Raw genomic sequence first — 19,781 nt, forward strand, 5'->3', positions numbered from 1 at the left:
GTCGTGACAGGACAATTACCAATACTCCTACAACTTAGCCACTTTATCTTATTCTTTAGTGGGGTAGGTTCCATATTAAGGTACTTTTTATTCTTTAATTTGGACTCACTTTTATCAATCTGCAAGGATAAAAAAGTACTACCCTAATTAGGCTAATTCCAACATTACTAATATATCTCATTCAGTACTATTGACCAAAACGACCCCTAACAGCAACAATTCCTTTTGCTAAAGGTAAAATAATCTAATGAATAACTTGCTCTCTCTTTTCCTAAATTATAAGGAAGTAATTGAAAATAAAAAATGAGAATGAGGTGTACTCTTTTAGTTTACTTATTATCAGTTGCGATGTCTACATTAATATCAAACAATTTCCTACTTTCTTAATTAATTATATATGTTTACGGGTGATGAGATATCTTCTAGAGTCGCTTGATTTATTAACTTATTACTAAATTCTCTATCAAAAAATAAAGTCCAAACAGGACATCCTTTTCAGGTACAATGTCGACCTTTTTTGGGTTCAAACTATGTTTCAAATAAACTCTCGCTACAATCAACCGTAGCTAAGTTTTATTTTTATTTTTATTTTTTCTTAAACGAAGAAACTCTATTTTATTTCACAAATCACTATCCACGACTTTTTGCTGCAATCACCTTTGATTTGCATTCTTCAAGATTTATCTGCACAAGAAGAATCCTATTTTGTATTGAACCGGATTTTAGTATTAAATATATGAGCATGTCTATTCAAGCAGAAAAAATAAAAATTAAATTTATCAGCCATAGTTATTTTTTTGGAGATTTTATGCACAAATAATACGAGTTCGGCTGAATTCACTAGTTTTTGCTCAAACAATATATTTGTATTAAATTTTTTTATTAAACATGTACAAATATTAAATGTAGAACCTAATTATTAGTACTTAAAATCGCCGTTTTAAAATTTAGAACTCATAGAGTTAAAATCCTGACTTCGTTTCTGATCATATACTAAGCTGGTAGCAATGACACTACACTTCTTTATAAGTAATCTCTTTCACAACCTACAGTCAAACCTCTTTATAACAGTCTTGTTTGTTCCGAAATTTTTCGGCTACTATAGTGAAGTGTTGTTATATAGGACAAATATTATGACATAATATAATATTCGATTCCGAAAAAAACTCGACTTTTATAGTGAATGATTATTATATAGGGATGCTGTTATATAGATGTCCGACGACATTCATTTACATTTAGCAAATTTGCCTGACAATTGAATATGAATAAATTATTTACTATCATGAGCAGGTGTACATTTGCTGAGCAGACGTAAGAATCAGTCGATTAACTTTAAGTCTTACTTAATAACAGTAAGGAAAAATGAATATTTTTCAATTTTCCCCAACAAGTTCAACCAAAAAAAGGAAAAATAAAGTTTCCGCAGAATTTTAGTTTTCATATACACACAGAGAGATAAGAATCCACTTAACCCGGAATTTTCAGACAGCGTTATTAAAAAGAATTTGAATTTCTGATTTTATTAATTAAGAATAATTTTATTTCAAAATTTATAGTTTGTGACCTTTGAAATTCAATTTGAAGCGATCAGCCGCGTTAAATGAAGTAATTCTTATGAGATTATTAACCGAATTGATTTTCATATTTTACAGCCGAGCTAACAAGGGGTCGTACATTTTAAAACTGGTTAATTGGGAATTTTGCTTCCTAGGTAAAATGCCAAAAAATAGGATCTCTACAAACTCGACAAGAATAAGAACAATGTAAGTTTATCCTGTAACGTTACATATGTACTTTAGATTATGTATCTTTTAGTTTATTGTTATTGCTATTTTGAAATATCAAATATTGAAAATTTTAGGACCTAATACGTTTTTTTTTTTTGAAAAAAAAAAGAGAGAATTGTAGGAGTATATAAGTCAAATCTGTAATAATAACTCATGATATTTGGAGAAATAATTCATATATATGATCCTAGTCATTATTGAATTCGTGACCTTTTGGTATGGCATAACCTAGCCATTCGAGGCAGGTCTCAATGAATTGGCATATAATAGTATTTTTAGTTGGGGTATTATTACTTTTAGCTCGCGTTAGAAACTATTTACATTTGATAGCCAAAAAATGTATAAAATTTGTATATAACATATACAATGTATATATATACAAAAAATATACAAATTTTATATATTTTTTCGACTATTATTTTTACAGCGGCTATACATTGTTATTTTTCCTTTTTAGTTCCTAATATTTATCTTCTAATGATAAAATCAACTATTCTTAATTCAAGTCCAAACTCTCTATCGATGAAATTAATTACAATCATTAGATAACAATAATTTTTGTGCCTCAATATGTCAAGCAAATTTGGTTCGACCGTATAAATTCTTATTGATCATGTTACTTTATTTAAATTCACCTCGTTCTAATAGTATTAAATCATAAAAGATAAAATAAAATTAAAATTAAAAGATGAAGTAACAATAAACTATGGAAACAAAAGTATCACGGAACTGCGTTTTATAAAAACATTTTACTCTTATTTTGTTGCTTTTGACCTTGATGCCGTTTCACAACATTCACTTCTATTTTATTTTTAATAACATTCACATTATTATGAATAAAACAAAATATGACACTTGTTTTTAGCCTATCATGTTAGATCCTTGTTTATTTTATATATAAAGAGCAACTAACTCACTTATCTAAAACCAGATCAAGAACAAAGTAAAAGAAAAAAATGGCCATGGCTTCCCCTTGTCTCAATACATGCACAGTACAGCAACCTCGAGCAACACTTAGTAGAATCCACATATTATTACACTTTTCAGCCATATTAGGGTTACTTTACTATAGAATAAAACACTTACTCCAAAAAGACGTATCAATTATATCATGGAGTCTTATCACAATTGCTGAACTTATTTTCACTTTCATATGGTTAATTACACAATCTTTCCGTTGGCGTCCGGTTGCTCGGTCCGTCGAGCCGGAAAATCTTCCGGCCGATAAAGAGTTACCTAGTGTTGACGTGTTTATATGTACAGCTGATCCTATTAAAGAACCAGTTGTTGAGGTTATCAACACTGTTTTATCAGCTATGTCACTTGATTATCCGCCGGAGAAACTCGCCGTTTATCTTTCCGATGACGGTGGCGCCGCCGTGACGTTGTATGCTATTAAGGAAGCATGTGCTTTTGCTAGGGTTTGGGTGCCTTTTTGTAGGAAGTATGGTATAAAGACTATATGTCCGGAGGCGTTTTTCTCTTCTTTTGGTGATGATGAACGTTTGAACATGCGTGGAAATGAATTCAAGAATGAAGAGGAAACTATCAAGGTAAGATTAATTATTTATCCTTTTCGATGATAAAAATGTTCAACGGCGGTCGGTGGAGCTAGAATTTTTACTAAGAGAATTCAAATTTTAATAATACAAGGGATTAGACATGCACTCATATATCTACAAATAAAATAATTTTTAATCTTATATATATAATAATTTTTTGATAAAGGGATTCGACCACCCTATGCACCCCTAGCTCCGCCCTTGCTGATAGAACATGTCATAATTATCTATCTCTTCTAATTTATATTTAATATGTTTTAGACATAAAATACATTTATTAATGCAAATTAATTATTTTATTGGAGCATTGCAACAACGATAAAAACGATGTTCTTATTTACTCGTTAGTAAAATCTTAGGGGATTAAATTTTAAGAACATTATGCTATATAGCAACTGCCCTATATTTAAGAAATACTAAGAAAAGTATATGATCTTTGTGTTTCTCTCTCAAAGAAATGAAATTTTGAAAGAGTTGACTTTACTGTCATTTGTCCGGAGTTATCCGTTTATCTGTTTATACTTATTTTCAACATATATTTGTCCATGATTGAACTTCTAATTTAGAATTGGACAAATTTTGGTAGGACAGGTTGAATACATTATTAGGGTAATTTGGAATTTGCTTTTAAATATAAAATGATGAGTATTTTCTTGTGCAGGCGGCATACGAAGTATTGAAGAAAAATGTAGAGAAATCCAGTAGTGTTGAAGGGTCCGTCACAATGGATCGACCTCCATATGTGGAGGTGCGTTATAAAACTCTTCATAATCGTAATTTTCTAAATTAGTATTATGCAGTGAAAATCAAGCAAGTAATTCTCTCATTTATTAATAAAGTTAAAGAATTTAGTACACATCTATTGGTTTATTATAAGAAAAATTTAGGCTACAAAAAACGTAATTAAGCTAAGAATAACAATGATAATTGATATGTGCTTTTTGTCACATGAAATCGTAACACATGCGCAATGTTTTACTTTCTCAATACCTACATCATTATTACATTTTTTAATATCAATTAATTATAATTCTCATAATTACAGTAAAATATTTCACAAAATTAATAGGACGCAATTACCACATCAACTTCAGTTGGCTAGATTAAGTCAGGATGTATAAGTTTCTAAGATAATATATAGATCATTGATTCAAAGTTATATAACCTGGTGATTGCAGTATTTTTGTTTAAATCTTAGGTCTGACCTCTATTACAAAAAAATTGAAATTCAATCTTTCAAAGGTGGACAAAGAAGCTGAATATCTTGTGATAGCAGTTCAATTACCATTTTTAGCAGGTTATCAATAAGATGAATCACAAAGATTTATATGTAATCACCTCGTAAGTAATACAAGTGAATAAATATATTTTATACTGACAGTGCACAAAAAAATTAAACCCGTAAATTATTCCATAAATATATATAAGAAGAGTTCAATAATTTTTTTTAATCATATTGTTATGCGTTGCAGGTGATACATGACAATATGAAAAATGAAAGGTTTGAAGACAAGCAAAGCAAATTGCCTCTGTTAGTTTATATGTCACGCGAAAGGCGACCGTCGCGCCCTCATCGTTTCAAGGCCGGAGCTTTAAATGCTCTCGTAAGTACCAAAATTAGCGATAATGTTTTTTTTTACATTATCAGTATATATATAACTTAAATAATAATGAATGTGAAACTTATCGCTAATTTTGGTGGTGATGACTGCAGCTTCGAGTTTCAGGGGTAATGAGCAATGCACCATATATGCTTGTGTTGGATTGTGACATGTATTGTAATGACCCTTCCTCTGCAAAACAAGCCATGTGTTTTCATCTTGATCAAAACATTTCTCCTACTCTCTCTTATGTACAATTCCCTCAAACTTTTTACAACGTTAGTAAAAATGATATCTACGATGCTCAATCAAGATCCGCTTACAAGGTACACATTCTGTTAAATCACAACCGAAAACTATTTCAAGGTTATTTCAACTTCGCTAGCGTTGGCTGTATATTTTCAAATTTGTTTTGAAAAAATCTGATTTGGATGAAGTTTGGTTTAAAGATGAACATGTGTTTGGACATCAGTTTTCAAAACATATTTCACTTTTAAAAAAAAAAAAAAAACATGAAATATGATTTATACCCACAAGTTCTAAAAACTATCACAAATACCCAACAAAACCTTTATCAATAACATTCATTATATTATCACACACCATAGTCCTGAACATAAATAAATTTGATACAAAATTATCATTTTTATAATGAACTACATAATAAACTATCAGATGACCGAGAAGACAAAGCAGCATTGTTACAAAATAATACATGATGGGCTTTTTTATAAAATACAAAAGTTTGGGGCAATTTTTAAAAAAATGTAATAGTGATATTTTGGGCCAAAAACTAGTTTTGGGATTTTGCCAAAATGTAGATAAAATTTATGGCCGAACATGTATTTGCCAAAAAAATCCCAAATATATTTTGGCAAAATCGTGTGGCTTATAGGTTAAGGGTAACTTACACTAATGTTTACATTAGGGTAGACTGTCTACATCACACCCTTGAGGTGTGGTCCTTCCGGGATTTGATGTAAACACGGAATGTTTTGTGCAATGGGTTGCTCTACCCTGCTGCACTAATTGTGTAAAGATATTTATAATATCAATATATTTTAGCATGTGACAATAAGTTAGTTATTGTTTTTATCAAGTTACCAATAAACACTTATCATAGAGTTTCACTTATTAATTATCTTATAAATTACCTGATTATAAATGTTTTTAGACCGTCAATACATATAATTTAACCCATATTTTTTTGGTCACTCTATACAGAATAAGTATCAAGGCATGGATGGAGTAGGAGGGACTGTTTGTGCAGGCACAGGCTATTATTTGAAGAAAGAAGCATTATATGATAGTCCAAATAACCAGAATATGACTCCACTTTTTCTAAAAGCTCAATCTGAGTACAAGTGGGAATCACTAATGTTTCAATCAGGTCTACAACTTATTATTTCACATAGAATTATATTTTTTTGTGCATATAATTCTTACAACATTAGTTAATTATATATTTGGTATTCACAGAGGAGTTACTTCAAGAGGCAGAAGAAAAGTTTGGTGCTTCTAGAAAGTTCATTAATTCGATTAACTCTTTCAATGATCAAAGAAAAGGAAGGGAGATTCTATCTAATGAGATTATAGATGAAGCTAAAACTCTAGCTTCTTGCACCTTTGAAGAAAATACAAGTTGGGGCGAAGAAGTAAGTATTCATCCTACTACATACTTCTATATCAGTTAGGGGTGTAAAATTGACGGGTTAGACTGATTTTGGACGGATCAAAATATTATGAGTCAATAAATGGGTGGGTCAAAGCTACTTGAGCTGAGATATGTTTGGTCAAGATGGGCTAAAATTGGATCATAGCGCAACCCGTCCAACTCTTATCAAGTTTTAATTAACATGTGTTGTTTTCTTATGGAATTTTCAATTATCAAATAAGATTTTTTTTCTTTTATTATGGTCATATATAGCATATCAAGAGGTCTGCGTACAAGAGGGGTTGCTCTGATGGTAAGCAACCTCCACTTCCAACCAAGAGGTTGTGAGTTCGAGTCACCCCAAGAGCAAGGTGGAGAGTTCTTGGAGGGAAGGATGCCGAGTTTCTATTTGGAAACAACCTCTCTACCCCAGAGTAGGGGTAAGGTCTGCGTACACACTACCCTCCCCAGACCCCACTAGTGGGATTATACTGGGTTGTTGTGTTGTGTGTTGTGTTGATAACATATCAAATAAAAAAGTAGTTTTAAAATATTTTAGCAAAGTTACTCATGGATCAGTTTGAGCTACAAATCAGCCCAAATTTAGATGTGTTGAGATGGGTTGAGTTTCACAAATGGACGGATCAATGACCGATCCAACCTTGGGCGGATTAAATGGATTCGGGCTTAAACTGCCCCCCCTAATATTAATATTTGTTTACTTATGTGATCATCTTATCTAAAAGTTTATACTGTTTTATTTACAGATCGGATACTCGTATAATAGTTTACTCGAGAGCTCTTACACGGGGTATCTATTGCATTCTAAAGGATGGAAATCTGTTTATCTTTATCCAAAGAGGCCATGTTTCCTTGGTTGTAGCACCATTGATATGAAGGATGCTTTAGTTCAACTAATGAAGTGGGCTTCTGGATTAGTACAAGTTGGTCTCTCAAAGTACAGTCCTCTCACTTATGGAATGTCAAGAATGCCTTTAGTCCAAAGCATGTGTTATGCATATTTCATGTTCTCACATTTTCTCTCCATTCCTTGCTTCCTTTATGGCATTGTTCCACCATTATGCTTCTTGACTGGCACTTCAGTGTTTCCCAAGGTAAAAACTTCTATCGCTTTGATTTATTACCTTGATCCTTCAATTTATACTAAGGCAATTTGTTAGTTTTCTCTAATCAGGTAGCAAACTTTGTATTACCTACAAGAAGTTCTTCAACTACGAGTATCATTTTTTTTGGTTTCAGATGTTCGATATCATTTGCACAGATAGCCATTCTCAGGGTGCTATTTAAAGATTAGTCAATACTTATTTTGTCTTGAAATTTTAAACTAAAAAAATTAACTTCAGGATAATTCGAGATATTTTTGTCTCGAAAATTTGAACTAAAAAAGTGAAATTCATGACGCACTGGTAATTTTTAAATATAGAAGCCTCTTAGAGTGACTACCTGGTGTCATTTCTACCATGTATTGGACCCTCCATTAATCCAGATTCGCACCGGGTAAGGCCCATTATAAGGGGAAGCGCTCAAAAGTGGAGCCAGAATATAAAGCTTATGGATTTGAGATTCCAGCTCCTTTTTAAATTATTGGATTCTAAATTGATAATTTGTACATATTAAATAAATTATTTAAGACAAATACAGAGATGATTACTAGGTTCGGCCGAGCTAGCTCGGTCCCAGAAAGCCTTGTTAAGACTTCATATCCAGGGCTCAAACCCGAGACCTCTAGTTAAAGGTTGAAGCCTATCCATCCCATTATGAACCTTGTTGGTTCAAGTATAATATCATTAAACGTAGAATATCCCCATTTTGCTCGCCAACCTAACTTACTAATAGACCGGGGGATCACACTAACATAATTGATCATTCTTCTAAACTGATATAAGGAAATTAGTGTACACGACTCATTTCAATTTTCTTGTTTTTTTCTTCTTCTTTTCCTTCTATTTACAGATGACAAGCCCATGGTTTGCACTATTCACAACTATATTCTTATCATCTCTGGCTGAACATTTATACGAAGTCTTGTCTAGTGGTGGCAATTTAAGGACTTGGTGGAATGAACAAAGAATTTGGATAATAAAAACAGTCACAGCTTGCTTATTTGGATGCTTAGATGTTTTAATGAAGTGGCTAGGTGTTGCAAAGGCAAATTTCAGGTTAACAAACAAAGCAATTGATGAAGAGAAACTAAGGAAATATGAGAAGGGTAAATTTGATTTCCAAGGTGCTAAATTGTTTATGGTTCCTTTGACATTTTTGGTGATGTTTAATTTGGTGTGTTTTACCTTTGGAATGAAAAGAATGGTCTCAGAGGGGAATTTTGAAGAAATGTTTGGACAAGGTTTTCTTTCTTTTTATGTTTTAGTTCTTAGTTATCCTATATTAGAAGGATTAGTATCAAAGAAAGCCAAGTAAAAGTCCTCAATTTGTTGCACCCTATAGCATTTTCTTATTAAGAGTAGTTATAGAGGTGAGCTTCTGGACAATGGTGAAAGCAAATTTGTGTATAATATCGTGTACAAATAATGATACTATTTAATGTTGAGAAAATAACACAAGTTTTTCCAATGTCAAATGTTTTTTTTGGGACCATTTCTGCGTGTCCTCCTTTCACGGGGATTATGTTAATCTTCTCTGTATCATTCCACTTTTATCGGATGTCCCCTAAGGGACGTGTCAAATATTTTACGTGTTCAATTTATTACAACATTATATACAATGAAATTCCTGTATTTGAAACTCTATTATCTAATCCCTGATAATGTGCAAATAATCCATCAATATTGCCCTTATAAAGTAATACAAAAGCTTTAACAACTTCTTAACCCCTTCATCAATAAATTTCTCCCTTTTCAATTTTATCCTTTCATTCAATTCTCTTGCTTTCACATTTACTTTTTCCCTAGTCTTCTCTCTTTATTTTCCCCGTTTTCACCTCTCAAAATCTCCACCCCTATGCCAAGTTCCTCCACGAATCTTGAATTCAAGATCATGATTCATAGGCATGGCTATTATCGGTACGCCAAAACTCATGCTTTCTGTCATGGGCGGCTTTTCAGCCATGCCCCATGACCCCTTGGACGCGCCCCATGTCGTCTTAGCAAGCCTCTCAATGCCTAGCGCCACGGATGACCCCGTGGTCTTGGCTGCACCAAGTGACAAGCGCGCATGTGTCTTTGTCGCCCCACCGATATCCCTCGTCAGCGCCCGGTCGCAGGCAGATGCCAACAGCGCCGTGCGCGCAGACCATGATACCAAAGACAAGGTTGTTGACAACGAACATGTTTCTATCTTGTAGAAAACTAAGTCCTTTTCATTGTAAATATAGAGTAGTTTTATTTCATGTACTTCCATTATGTTTTTCTAGCTTAGTTAGGTCTAGTCTTATAACTTTGGTGTATTTTATTAAGCACTATTAGGGAGGATAATGAAATCAAACTTTCTAGCAAACAAACAATTCTCTGTATTGGTGTCTCTCTCCCTCGACACTGTGTTGCTTTTCTGTAATAGCTTTCACTAATGCAATCAAGCTTTCATTCATTCTCAATTCTAATTTCTGTTCTCTCAATTTTTCTTGGCATTGGTTTTCCCGTACGACACTGAAAATCTTGTCTAGCGTACGGAAAAGACCTCTGTTGGCGGATATTAACTGCACTGATATCAGTTGCTTAGCCTTACGTCGCCATTCCAAGGAATCTCAGGAAGGCGCCGCGTAATAGTTGGTATCAGAGCCTATGCTCGACATCGGACGAGGGAAAACATTGCTATTACCACTATTTCTAACCATGTTGAATCATGAGGACCACATTACGGCCCTTGAAGAGATGATTGATGTATTACGGCCCATCGTGGATACGATGCCTAAATTATGAACCAAATTAGTGCAGAGGTTGGATGACTTGGACCGCAAAATGCTCCAGGCCGAAGTTGACATAGAAAATATCAGTCGCGACTCTGAAGGAGACCGACAAACGGCAACCACAGGGGCAGCCAAAATTTTTGGCAAATTCGAGGGCCTCTAACATTAGCGTGCCAAGGATTTAGCCTACAGGGCACAAAAGGCAGACATGGTGACTTCCATGCAACAAACTATAAACAACTTGATAGGCCAGCTCAATGTTGTCAATGTTGCTTTACAAGGCATGCTTCAAGAAGGCGGAAACAAAATCTGGGGTGCTGTGAACCGAGCCCCAGTGGCACAAAAAACTAAATATTCCTGAGCCAAATCCCTACAGTGGAGCTCAGAATGCCAAAGAAGTGGAAAACTTCATCTTCGACATTGAATAGTACTTTGATGCCGTGGGGGCCTAGAAGAAGCTAAGAAGGTGCAACTGTTGCCATGTATCTTCAGGGTGATGCTAGAATCTGGTGGCGGGTGATGTACGAAGCCATCAGGGCCGGTGAAGATGCTCTCGAGACATGGGCAGAACTGAAGGCAGCTATACGCCTATAGTTCATCCCCGAAAATGTTCAGTACAATGCAAGGAGAAAGCTACGGGATCTTCGCTAGACCAAATCAGTATGGGATTACGTGTGAGAATTCTCCGTGCTCATGCTGAACATACGTGACTTGAGGGACAAAGACAGACTCTTCACCTTCCTAGAAGGGTTGAAATCTTATGCCCGTATGGAGCTGCAAAGACAAAGGGTAGATACCCTACATAAGGCGATCCAAGCAGCAAAATGCCTTGGGGAACCGCCTACCCGAGAGGGATACAAAGGGGATAACCTAGCAATCGTGGCCCTAGAAGAAGTAGAAGAGATCGGAGTGCAACCAAATCTAAGGCTCCCTCCTCATGCAGCAATAGTGTTGCATCAAACAATAATGATCGGGGGAGAAAGCCCTCTTCAGGATGCTGTCATTGCGGCAGACTACATTGGAACAATGAATACCCACATGCACAGATGAACACCCATCAAGCTTTTGATGATGGAATCGATAACGACACATATGATGCAGACCAGACCGAACCAGTAGGTGCCTTCAATGCAATTGTTGGCTCTATTTCTGAGGCCTTAACAGGAATCAGTGCTGGTATCCGTAAGAAGAAGGACCCCTGTCCAATCACCAAGAAAGGGAAAATGAAGGCAGATGAAAGGAATCCTCTTAAACAAGAGAGGACCTTAATGTTTGTCGAGATGAAGGTAAATGGCAAGCCCATTCGAGCGATGATAGACACGGGTGCGACCTACAACTAATTAGCCTCGAATCAGGTGGAGCACATTGGTCTAGTTGTATGAAAGGGCAGAGGTCGAGTCAAGGCTATCAATTCACCTCCTCAGCTAGTGGGTGGAATATCCAAAGAGGTACCAGTGAAGCTTGCCCCTTATGAAGGAAAATTCAACCTGTGCGTGATGATCATAGATGACTTCGAGTTATTAGTTGGGTTGGAGTTCCTGAGTCAAACAAACACCATGCCCGTACCTATGCAGACATGCTACTAGTGATGTGAACAAATAGGTCCAAGCCCTGTATTATCCCGTGCATGCCCATGAAGATGGCTGCTGAGAACATCTCGGCCTTGCAGTTGAAGAAGGGGGTCAAAAGGCATAAACCTACATTCCTGGCCACACTCTGCATTGAAGATATAGAACGCTCCTCAGGTCACATTCCTGCACTTGTGAAGGAGCTGCTACTGGAGTTTAAAGACGTCATGCCACAAAACATTCCAAAGCGACTCTCGCCTAGGCGCACTATGGACCATGTGATTGAGTTGGTGCCAAGTGCGAAGCCACCCGCTCGGGCGCCTTATAGAATGTCACAACCCGATCTCACCGAGCTTTGGAGACAATTAACGGAAATGCTAGACACATGGATCATCATGCCCCCCAAGTCCCCATACAGGTCCCATGTGCTACTCCAAAAGAAATATGATGGCATCATACGACTCTGTGTGGATTATCGGTTTCTAAACAAAATTATCGTGAAGAACAAGTACCCTATTCCGCTAATGGCAGACTTGTTCGATAGACTGAATGGTGTGACGGTGTTCACCAAGATAAACTTAAAGACAGGTTATTGGCAAGTTCAGATTGCAGAGGGTGATACACACAAGGCAACATGTGTGACAAGATATGGGTTGTACGACTTCCTGGTTATGCCGTTCAGCTCGACTAATGCTCCAGCCACATTTTACACCCTGGTGAACCAAGTATTCCGAAAGTACATCGATGAATTTGTGGTGGTATACTTGGATGACATTGTGGTATATAGCAAAACATTGGAAGAACACCCGGGGCACATGCGGAAGGTCCTAGCCCAATTGCGGGAGCACGAACTATATGCGAAGCTATCCAAGTGCTCCTTTGCTAAAAAATAGATTGACTTCCTTGGACATGTCATCAAGGAAGGGCGGATCACGATGGACCAACAAAAGATTCAGGCTATCACAGATTGTCAGCCGCCTAAGGATATCCACGCCTTGAGGGCGTTCCTTGGCCTATGCAACTTTTATTGGCGATTTGTGAAAAACTACTCCTTCATCGCAGTGCCATTGATAGAACTCCTCAAGAAGGTCATGCCCTGGGATTGGGGACCCATGAGAGCGGAGGCCTTCAACGCATTGAAAACGGCTATGTGCCCCGTCTTGGCCATCCCTGATTTGGCCTAGCCATTCGAAGTACAAATAGATGCCTCCGACTATGCCATTGGTGGAGTCTTACTACAAGAAGGGCATCCTGTAACGTACGAGAGCCGAAAGCTGAAGGATGCAGAGCGGTGCTATGCCGCCCACAAGAAAGAATTATGGGCTGTCGTCTATTGCTTACACCTCTGGAGGCACTATCTGCTGGGAATCCCGTTCGTAGTCAAGACAAACAACACAACTATTAGCCATTTCATAACCCAGCCGAAGCTGAATGGTTGACAGGCCAGGTGGCAGGAAGTCCTAGGTGAATTCAAATTTAACATGGAGTGCCGAAGTGCGAAGACCAATCATATTGATGATGTGCTCCGCCGGAGAGTAGATCTAGCATCGGTGTGCCCGCCACCCTAAGAGGGAGTGAAGTAGCCACCACCATCAAAGACCAGATACATGATCTACTCATCAAGGATCTTGTTGCACAATATTTGGTTGATTTGGTAGGACAAGGCAAGACTCGCCAGTTCTACATGGAAGATTATTTCCTAAAAGTGAAAGGGAACTGACTTTATATTCCTAAAGGAGGAGATCTACGAAGGACTCTTCTCGTGGAATGTCATGATACTTTGTGGGCTGGTCTTCCCGGTGAAGAATTCACCATGGCATTACTTTGCCGTACATATTATTGGCCTCAAATGGCCGATGCCATCGCTCAGTATGTGAAGACTTGTCTAGTATGCCAGAAGGACAAGTCAAACCGCTTGACACAAGCGGGACTCTTGGAACCACTAGATGTCCCAAAGAGACCTTGGGAAAGCGTTTCCCTGGATTTCATCACCGGATTGCCCAAGGTCAGATATCTCACAACTATATTAGTTGTGGTGGATCAGTTTTCCTAGTATGCTACTTTTATAGCAACCCCACAATATATATCATTAGAAGATACAACTCGACTCTTTTTCTTCGTCAAATATTGGGGCCTTCCTAAAGACATCATTTGTGATCGCGACTTACGCTTCACTAGCAACTTTTGGACCTAACTCTTTAAGTGCCTCGGGTCAAAATTGATTCATAACTCAAGTTTCCATCTACAATTTGATTACCAGATGGAGCGGTTCAATGGCATGCTGGAGGAATATCTCTGTCACTTTGTAACCGGATCGCTAAAGAATTGGGTAAATCTTCTGGATGCTGCTCAACTGTGTTTCAATTCACAAAAGAGCTCTAGTACAAACAAAAGTGCTTTTAAAATTATTATCGGGTAACAACCGCTACTCCCACACACCGTGAATGCACCAAACATGTCAAAACTTCGCTTTGTTGAATACAAAGTAGGAGACAAAATGATGGTTAAAATCCCAAACCAGTATTTGTTTGAAGGGGTCCATGACCCTCGCCTGTTGCAAAAATACATTGGACCCTTGTCCATTGAAAGACGCATTGCGAAAGTTGCATACCGAGTGGATACCCCAGCTTTGTGGAAAATCCATTCAGTCTTCCATGTCAGTCTTTTGAAACCTTTTCGGGAAGAAATAAAGGATCCTTCATTAAGCCAGCTCATATTACCCAGTATTTGAGGCCCCAATTCAACCTGAAAAAGGCATGTGAAGCTATCCTTGATGATCGAGTGAGTCATGCCTCAAGGAAATATAACCAAAAGTTCTTGGTGAAATGGCAGGGCTGTGATGCAGAGGAGAATACTTGGGAGAGGAAAACAAACCTCAAAGCCTAAAAGAGCCTAATTGATGATTATCTTGCAAGTAAGGCACCGAGGATGTCGCCAACTCAGGTGGGGGAGAATGTCATGGGCGACTTTCCAGCTATGCCCCATGACTTCTTGGACGCGCCCTGTGTCGTCCTAGCAAGCCTCCAAATCCCTAGCGCTACGGATGACCCCCTGGTCTTGGCTGTGCCAAGTGACAAGCGCGCATATGCCTCTGTCACCCTACCAATATCCCTTGCCAGCGCTCAGCCGTAGGCAGATGCCAATAGCGCCGCACGCAAACAATGCCGCGCGCACAGACCGTGATGCCAAAGGCAAGGTTACTGATAACGGACCTGTTTCTACCTTGTATAAAACTTAGTCCTTTCATTGTAAATATATAGTACTTTTATTTAATGTACTTCCATTATGTTTCTCTAACTTAGTTAGGTCTAGTCTTGTAACTTTGGTTTATTATTTTTAAGCAATATCGGAGGGGGGGGGGGACAAGCAATCAAACTTTCTAGCAAGCAAACAATTCTCTGTATTGGTATCTCTCCTCCTCGACACCATGTTTCTTTTTTGTAATAGCTTTTATTAATGTAATCAAGCTTTATTTCATTCTCAATTCTAATTTCTATTCTCTCAATTGTTCTTGACATTGGTTTTCCCGTACAACACTGACAATATTATCTAGCGTACGGAAGGGACCTTTGTTGGCGGATAGTAACTGCACTGACATCAGTTGCTTAGCCTTAAGGAGTCTCAGGAAGGTGCCACGTAATATTTCTAACTTCAAGTTCCATCTACCATGAGTAACAAAACCTCCAATGCTTGAATGGTTCAAAACATTACTTCGTGACACCCATCCTTTTATAATCATCCCTTTTCCCTTTGTTCTTTCAAGAAAACCTTGTGGAGATATTTCTTCTATAGTAACATTCACACCTGTTGGAAATTTGATCGTCCAAATAATGCTGACTTTACTTAGCTTAAGCCCTTTTTCTATCTCTTCAATTTCTTGCTTTGAGAAAAAAATTCACTTTCAAATGATACAAAAACACTTGAAAATGTATCCGTCTTGTCTAGCCATGATACAATTGTTACTCAATTTCTCCTCTTCACCTATATTGAACTCATGGATGAGTGTACCAATTGGTATCAACTCCTTATTTCCCAAGATAGAAACATAATCTATATACTTTCCCTTAGTCTCCCTACGAGTGTTCAACAAAACAATATCATGAGATTGTTCAAAGGATTTAAGGATCACCTGTAATAACTTTATATTTTTGTAATAAAAAGAGATTATTAAGTACCTACACCTAAGAGATTGAGTATTTATTTTCGCGGCCCAATTTCTCCTATAGACTGTAATGGTGTCCAACATTGTTGCTAGGCAAGCCAACGGTGAACTGACCATGGGTTTGCTCTTATTAATAAGTTTCCAAGCAATTAAATTCCATTTATTGAGAAAATTAAGGAGTAAATAACTTAATAAAATAAAACGAAGGCAAATGAGTGAGAAAATGCAGTGAAATTAAAACTCCAAAACCATAAAGTCTACTACTAGGTGTTCCAAGACCTGGTGCCACAAGTGTATGTGCAACTAGTAGAATATACAAAACTCTAACTACTGTGTGAAATAAAGTAGACAGAAAATAGATGCAAAAGAGAGTCTCTAGGTGATGCAGAATGACTCAGGAAGCAGCTCACCACTAGGCCTGGAGGTAACGGGGCGCGCCAGTATGATTGCCAGATGCACCTGCCTCAGGTCCTGCACGACTAGTGCAAAAGAGTAGCGTGAGTACATAAAAAACATATACCTAGTAAGTATCTAGTCTAACCTCGAAGAAGTAGTAACGAGGGTTCGATATCGACACTTACTATAGGCTAACAATAAAATACAGAAATTCTATATAAGCATGGGTTATATAAATAATAATAATAACTTAATAACAAGTAGTGGATAAATAATTATTTCACTAATAGTAAATTCCAAGTCAATTTCTATCATTTATAATTTTTAACCTCTCAGACCATGAAATAATATTAAGTATAATTAGGCTCCGAGTACTATCACGCACGATTTATGCCGAGGTCGTACGACCTAATCCATAATAATGTGTACACTGCCGAGGGTCGAGCAACACGAATCATAGATGCATCTACTCTACTGCCGAGGCATTCGGCCCATTCCACAAGAAGAGAGGATACTTTATGAACATCTGATTTAAAAACTATTACAAGGGTAATACACAAAGAAACATAATTTCTATTAACAGCCAAGTAACCCGCCAACACTCAACTAAGTGAAATTCGTGCTATTACAATTTCTTTATCAAGTTCCAATATAATTTAAGCAGTTTAATTAACAAGTAGGTTATAAGCATTTCAAGTATTTCATGATTTGGGTCCTAAACTACCCAGACATAAGCATAATTAGTAGACACGCATGGACTCTCGTCACTTCATGGGTACGTAGCCCCCACAATTAGAAGCAAATAGTAATTTAAATCACCTTAGGGGAAATTCCCTCTTACAAGGTTAGGCAAGAGATTTACCTCGACTCAAAGCTCACTTTCCGGCCTACAATTTCGTTCTAAAGCCTCAATTGGATGCCGAACAATCTAAAACTAGTCAAATGTTATATAAATTAATCAACACATGTTCAAAAGTTCATAATTTAACTATTAGAGTAATTATCCAAAACCCAAATTGAAAGATTACTAAAATTCATCCTTGGGCCCACATGGCCGAATTTCGGAAATTTTCGAAGATAACTGTTAGCCATAACCTCACGAACTCAAATATATAATTTTCACCCAATTCCATAATTATTTTCATGGTTAAATCCCATTTTTATCAAAACCAAGGTTTTTCAACTAAACCCATAATTTTCACAATTTTACATGTTAAAATCTACCCATAATCTATGTATTTAACTTTTGGATAGAAATTACTTACTTCTAATAGCTAGGTGAAACACCCTCTCCAAGAGCTCCAAAAATCGCCCCAAGAATGTAATTGTTTACCGCAAAAATGGTAATAACAATTAAATTTGTTGATGGGACCCTAAAAATACGTGATCTATTTTTATGCTGGTTGTTTAAGCAGTCGATGCTATATATGTGAAGATAAAAGATGAAATGCGAGCTAAAACGTGATTATAATTAAATCGTGGGATTAGCTATTCTGGCCTCAGACTGACCGATGAAGGGCCTCGAGGTCGATGCCTGGTCGAGCTCGAGCTATTAGGGATAATCGGGAAAGGGCTAACAGTTAGGATATAATTAAAGGAGGCTCTTTATGGCCAAAGATGAGCAATAAGTGAAGAATAAGTATGAAGGCAATAAATATGAGCAATAATATCGAGAGAGTAAGTTAGAGAGAAAAGAAAGAGTTCTTGTATATTTTGTGTAGAATAGTTGGAGCAACAGACTTTACAAAGTGCTAGAGATCCCCCTTATATAGGAGGAAAAATCCAAACATAGTACAAAATATATTAATGATGAAGAAATCGGGATGGGACAACTGACTAGCATTAGGCTCTGTCAATATCAGTCGCGTGCCTTGGGAACTCCCCTATTATAGCCGTTAGTACGCACTGTTCCCAGGGGATGAAACCTGATGGCTCCCGAAGGTGGGTATCGACCTTGGCATTGAACCTCGAGAAACATGTCCGCGAGGCGACCTAATGACGAGAAAATCGGGCCCCCGATTTTACCGTATACCGATAGTCTCCGCGTTTCTTAGAGTGAAAGTGATAATAAACAATAATAAAAGACCTTGAATTTCTTCCTCCTTTGATATTCTTGCAATTGGAAATGGCCACAAGGTGCCAAGATACGACACGCACGCTGCTTCTGCAGGTTCCCGCATTGACTATGGCAGTTGGATGCCTCTTGGCCTCCTTTAATGCACACACGATGCTTTTATAAATACTCCCCTTCTTCTTTTCTATAAGCCATTGCGTGCCCAAATCCCTAAGAAAGGTTCGCTCTTCTTTTTCTCTCATTCTTTCTCTAGAATTCAACTCTTTTTATCCTCCAGAATCTTCTAGGGATGCCGAAAACTTCTAACTCTGCTTCTTAGGAGGTTGTGGGCTCATCCTCTTCGCTGCTTTCTCCAGGTAAAATGGACACACCTCCTCGTGCTGAGGAATGCATCCCATGATCTTTTGCGATGACCTACGATTTCAAGGTCGAGAGACCTTCCTCGAAGCCAGAGCGTCGTGAGCCCGTGACTCGGTATATTAGCTCGGTAACAGACGTCGGGAGAGTGAGGGCTGATTGCCGCTGGGGGATACTGTGCTTGTGGAGATTCCTGCTCGAGGAGAAGATATTACAGCTCATAAAGCCAGCTTTCTAAGTGTGTACACCTATCCATTCACCTTGGGGCCTGTGGGTCCATCCTCACTCCCGATCAACCCCGTGATTATTGACTTCTATCGACGTTATCAGGTAACCCTTGGTCAAATTCATCCTTCATTCTGATGCATTGTTTATATGATTAGGCATTACACAAACATGATAGAGGACATGCCCTTCACTCTCAACCACCTGATCAACATGTATAGTTCCCATCTCCTCCGCGGGGGCCTAATCAAACTCCGCTGTCGAGCCCTGAGGTCCCTTTTTGCCTTCACAAAGGAGCTCGGGAAAGAGTAATGGGCAAGCCGATTCGTTCGAGTGAGGACTTATGACTTGATCCCGACAGAAAAGATGTCGTTCCACGAGAGGTGGAATGCTGAGCATAAGTAAACGTATTGTCGGGTCTTCCTCGGCTTCTCTTTGACAATATTTCTTCAAGCACCTAACTTTATTTCTCTTGCTTTTTTAGCTGTAGAAACCTACCTTGGTGCGGT

At 37.6% G+C, this 19,781-nt stretch overlaps 1 protein-coding gene, 1 non-coding gene and 1 pseudogene across 2 annotated transcripts; 1 reads left to right on the forward strand and 2 right to left on the reverse strand.

The window, feature by feature from the left end:
- Nucleotides 1-2,729: 2,729 nt before the first annotated feature.
- Nucleotides 2,730-9,206, forward strand: LOC104239011 (cellulose synthase-like protein G3). Its single transcript, XM_009793547.2, has 8 exons — nt 2,730-3,343; nt 4,014-4,100; nt 4,825-4,956; nt 5,067-5,279; nt 6,178-6,343; nt 6,433-6,608; nt 7,375-7,722; nt 8,582-9,206. The coding sequence occupies exons 1-8, from the start codon at nt 2,747-2,749 to the stop codon at nt 9,044-9,046; spliced, it is 2,184 nt and encodes a 727-aa protein (XP_009791849.1). The 5' UTR covers nt 2,730-2,746; the 3' UTR covers nt 9,047-9,206.
- Nucleotides 9,202-9,304, reverse strand: LOC138882042 (U6 spliceosomal RNA). The gene has a single exon (XR_011403503.1). It is a non-coding gene; the product is annotated as a U6 spliceosomal RNA (small nuclear RNA).
- Nucleotides 9,305-9,379: 75 nt separating this feature from the next.
- Nucleotides 9,380-19,500, reverse strand: LOC138891192 (mogroside IIIx synthase-like; annotated as a pseudogene).
- Nucleotides 19,501-19,781: the final 281 nt, after the last annotated feature.

This window comes from Nicotiana sylvestris, chromosome 1 (genome assembly GCF_000393655.2).
Source record: "Nicotiana sylvestris chromosome 1, ASM39365v2, whole genome shotgun sequence".
NCBI classification, from domain to species: domain Eukaryota; kingdom Viridiplantae; phylum Streptophyta; class Magnoliopsida; order Solanales; family Solanaceae; genus Nicotiana; species Nicotiana sylvestris.

What these genes read in the sequence shown, in the direction of transcription:
- LOC104239011 (XM_009793547.2), top strand. Translation starts at nt 2,747, where the DNA reads ATGGCCATGGCTTCCCCTTGTCTCAATACATGCACAGTACAGCAACCT. An exon ending in CCGGAGCTTTAAATGCTCTC is followed by an intron (nt 4,957 to 5,066) that starts GTAAGTACCAAA and finishes TGATGACTGCAG; the next exon opens with CTTCGAGTTTCAGGGGTAAT. An exon ending in AATCAAGATCCGCTTACAAG is followed by an intron (nt 5,280 to 6,177) that starts GTACACATTCTG and finishes CACTCTATACAG; the next exon opens with AATAAGTATCAAGGCATGGA.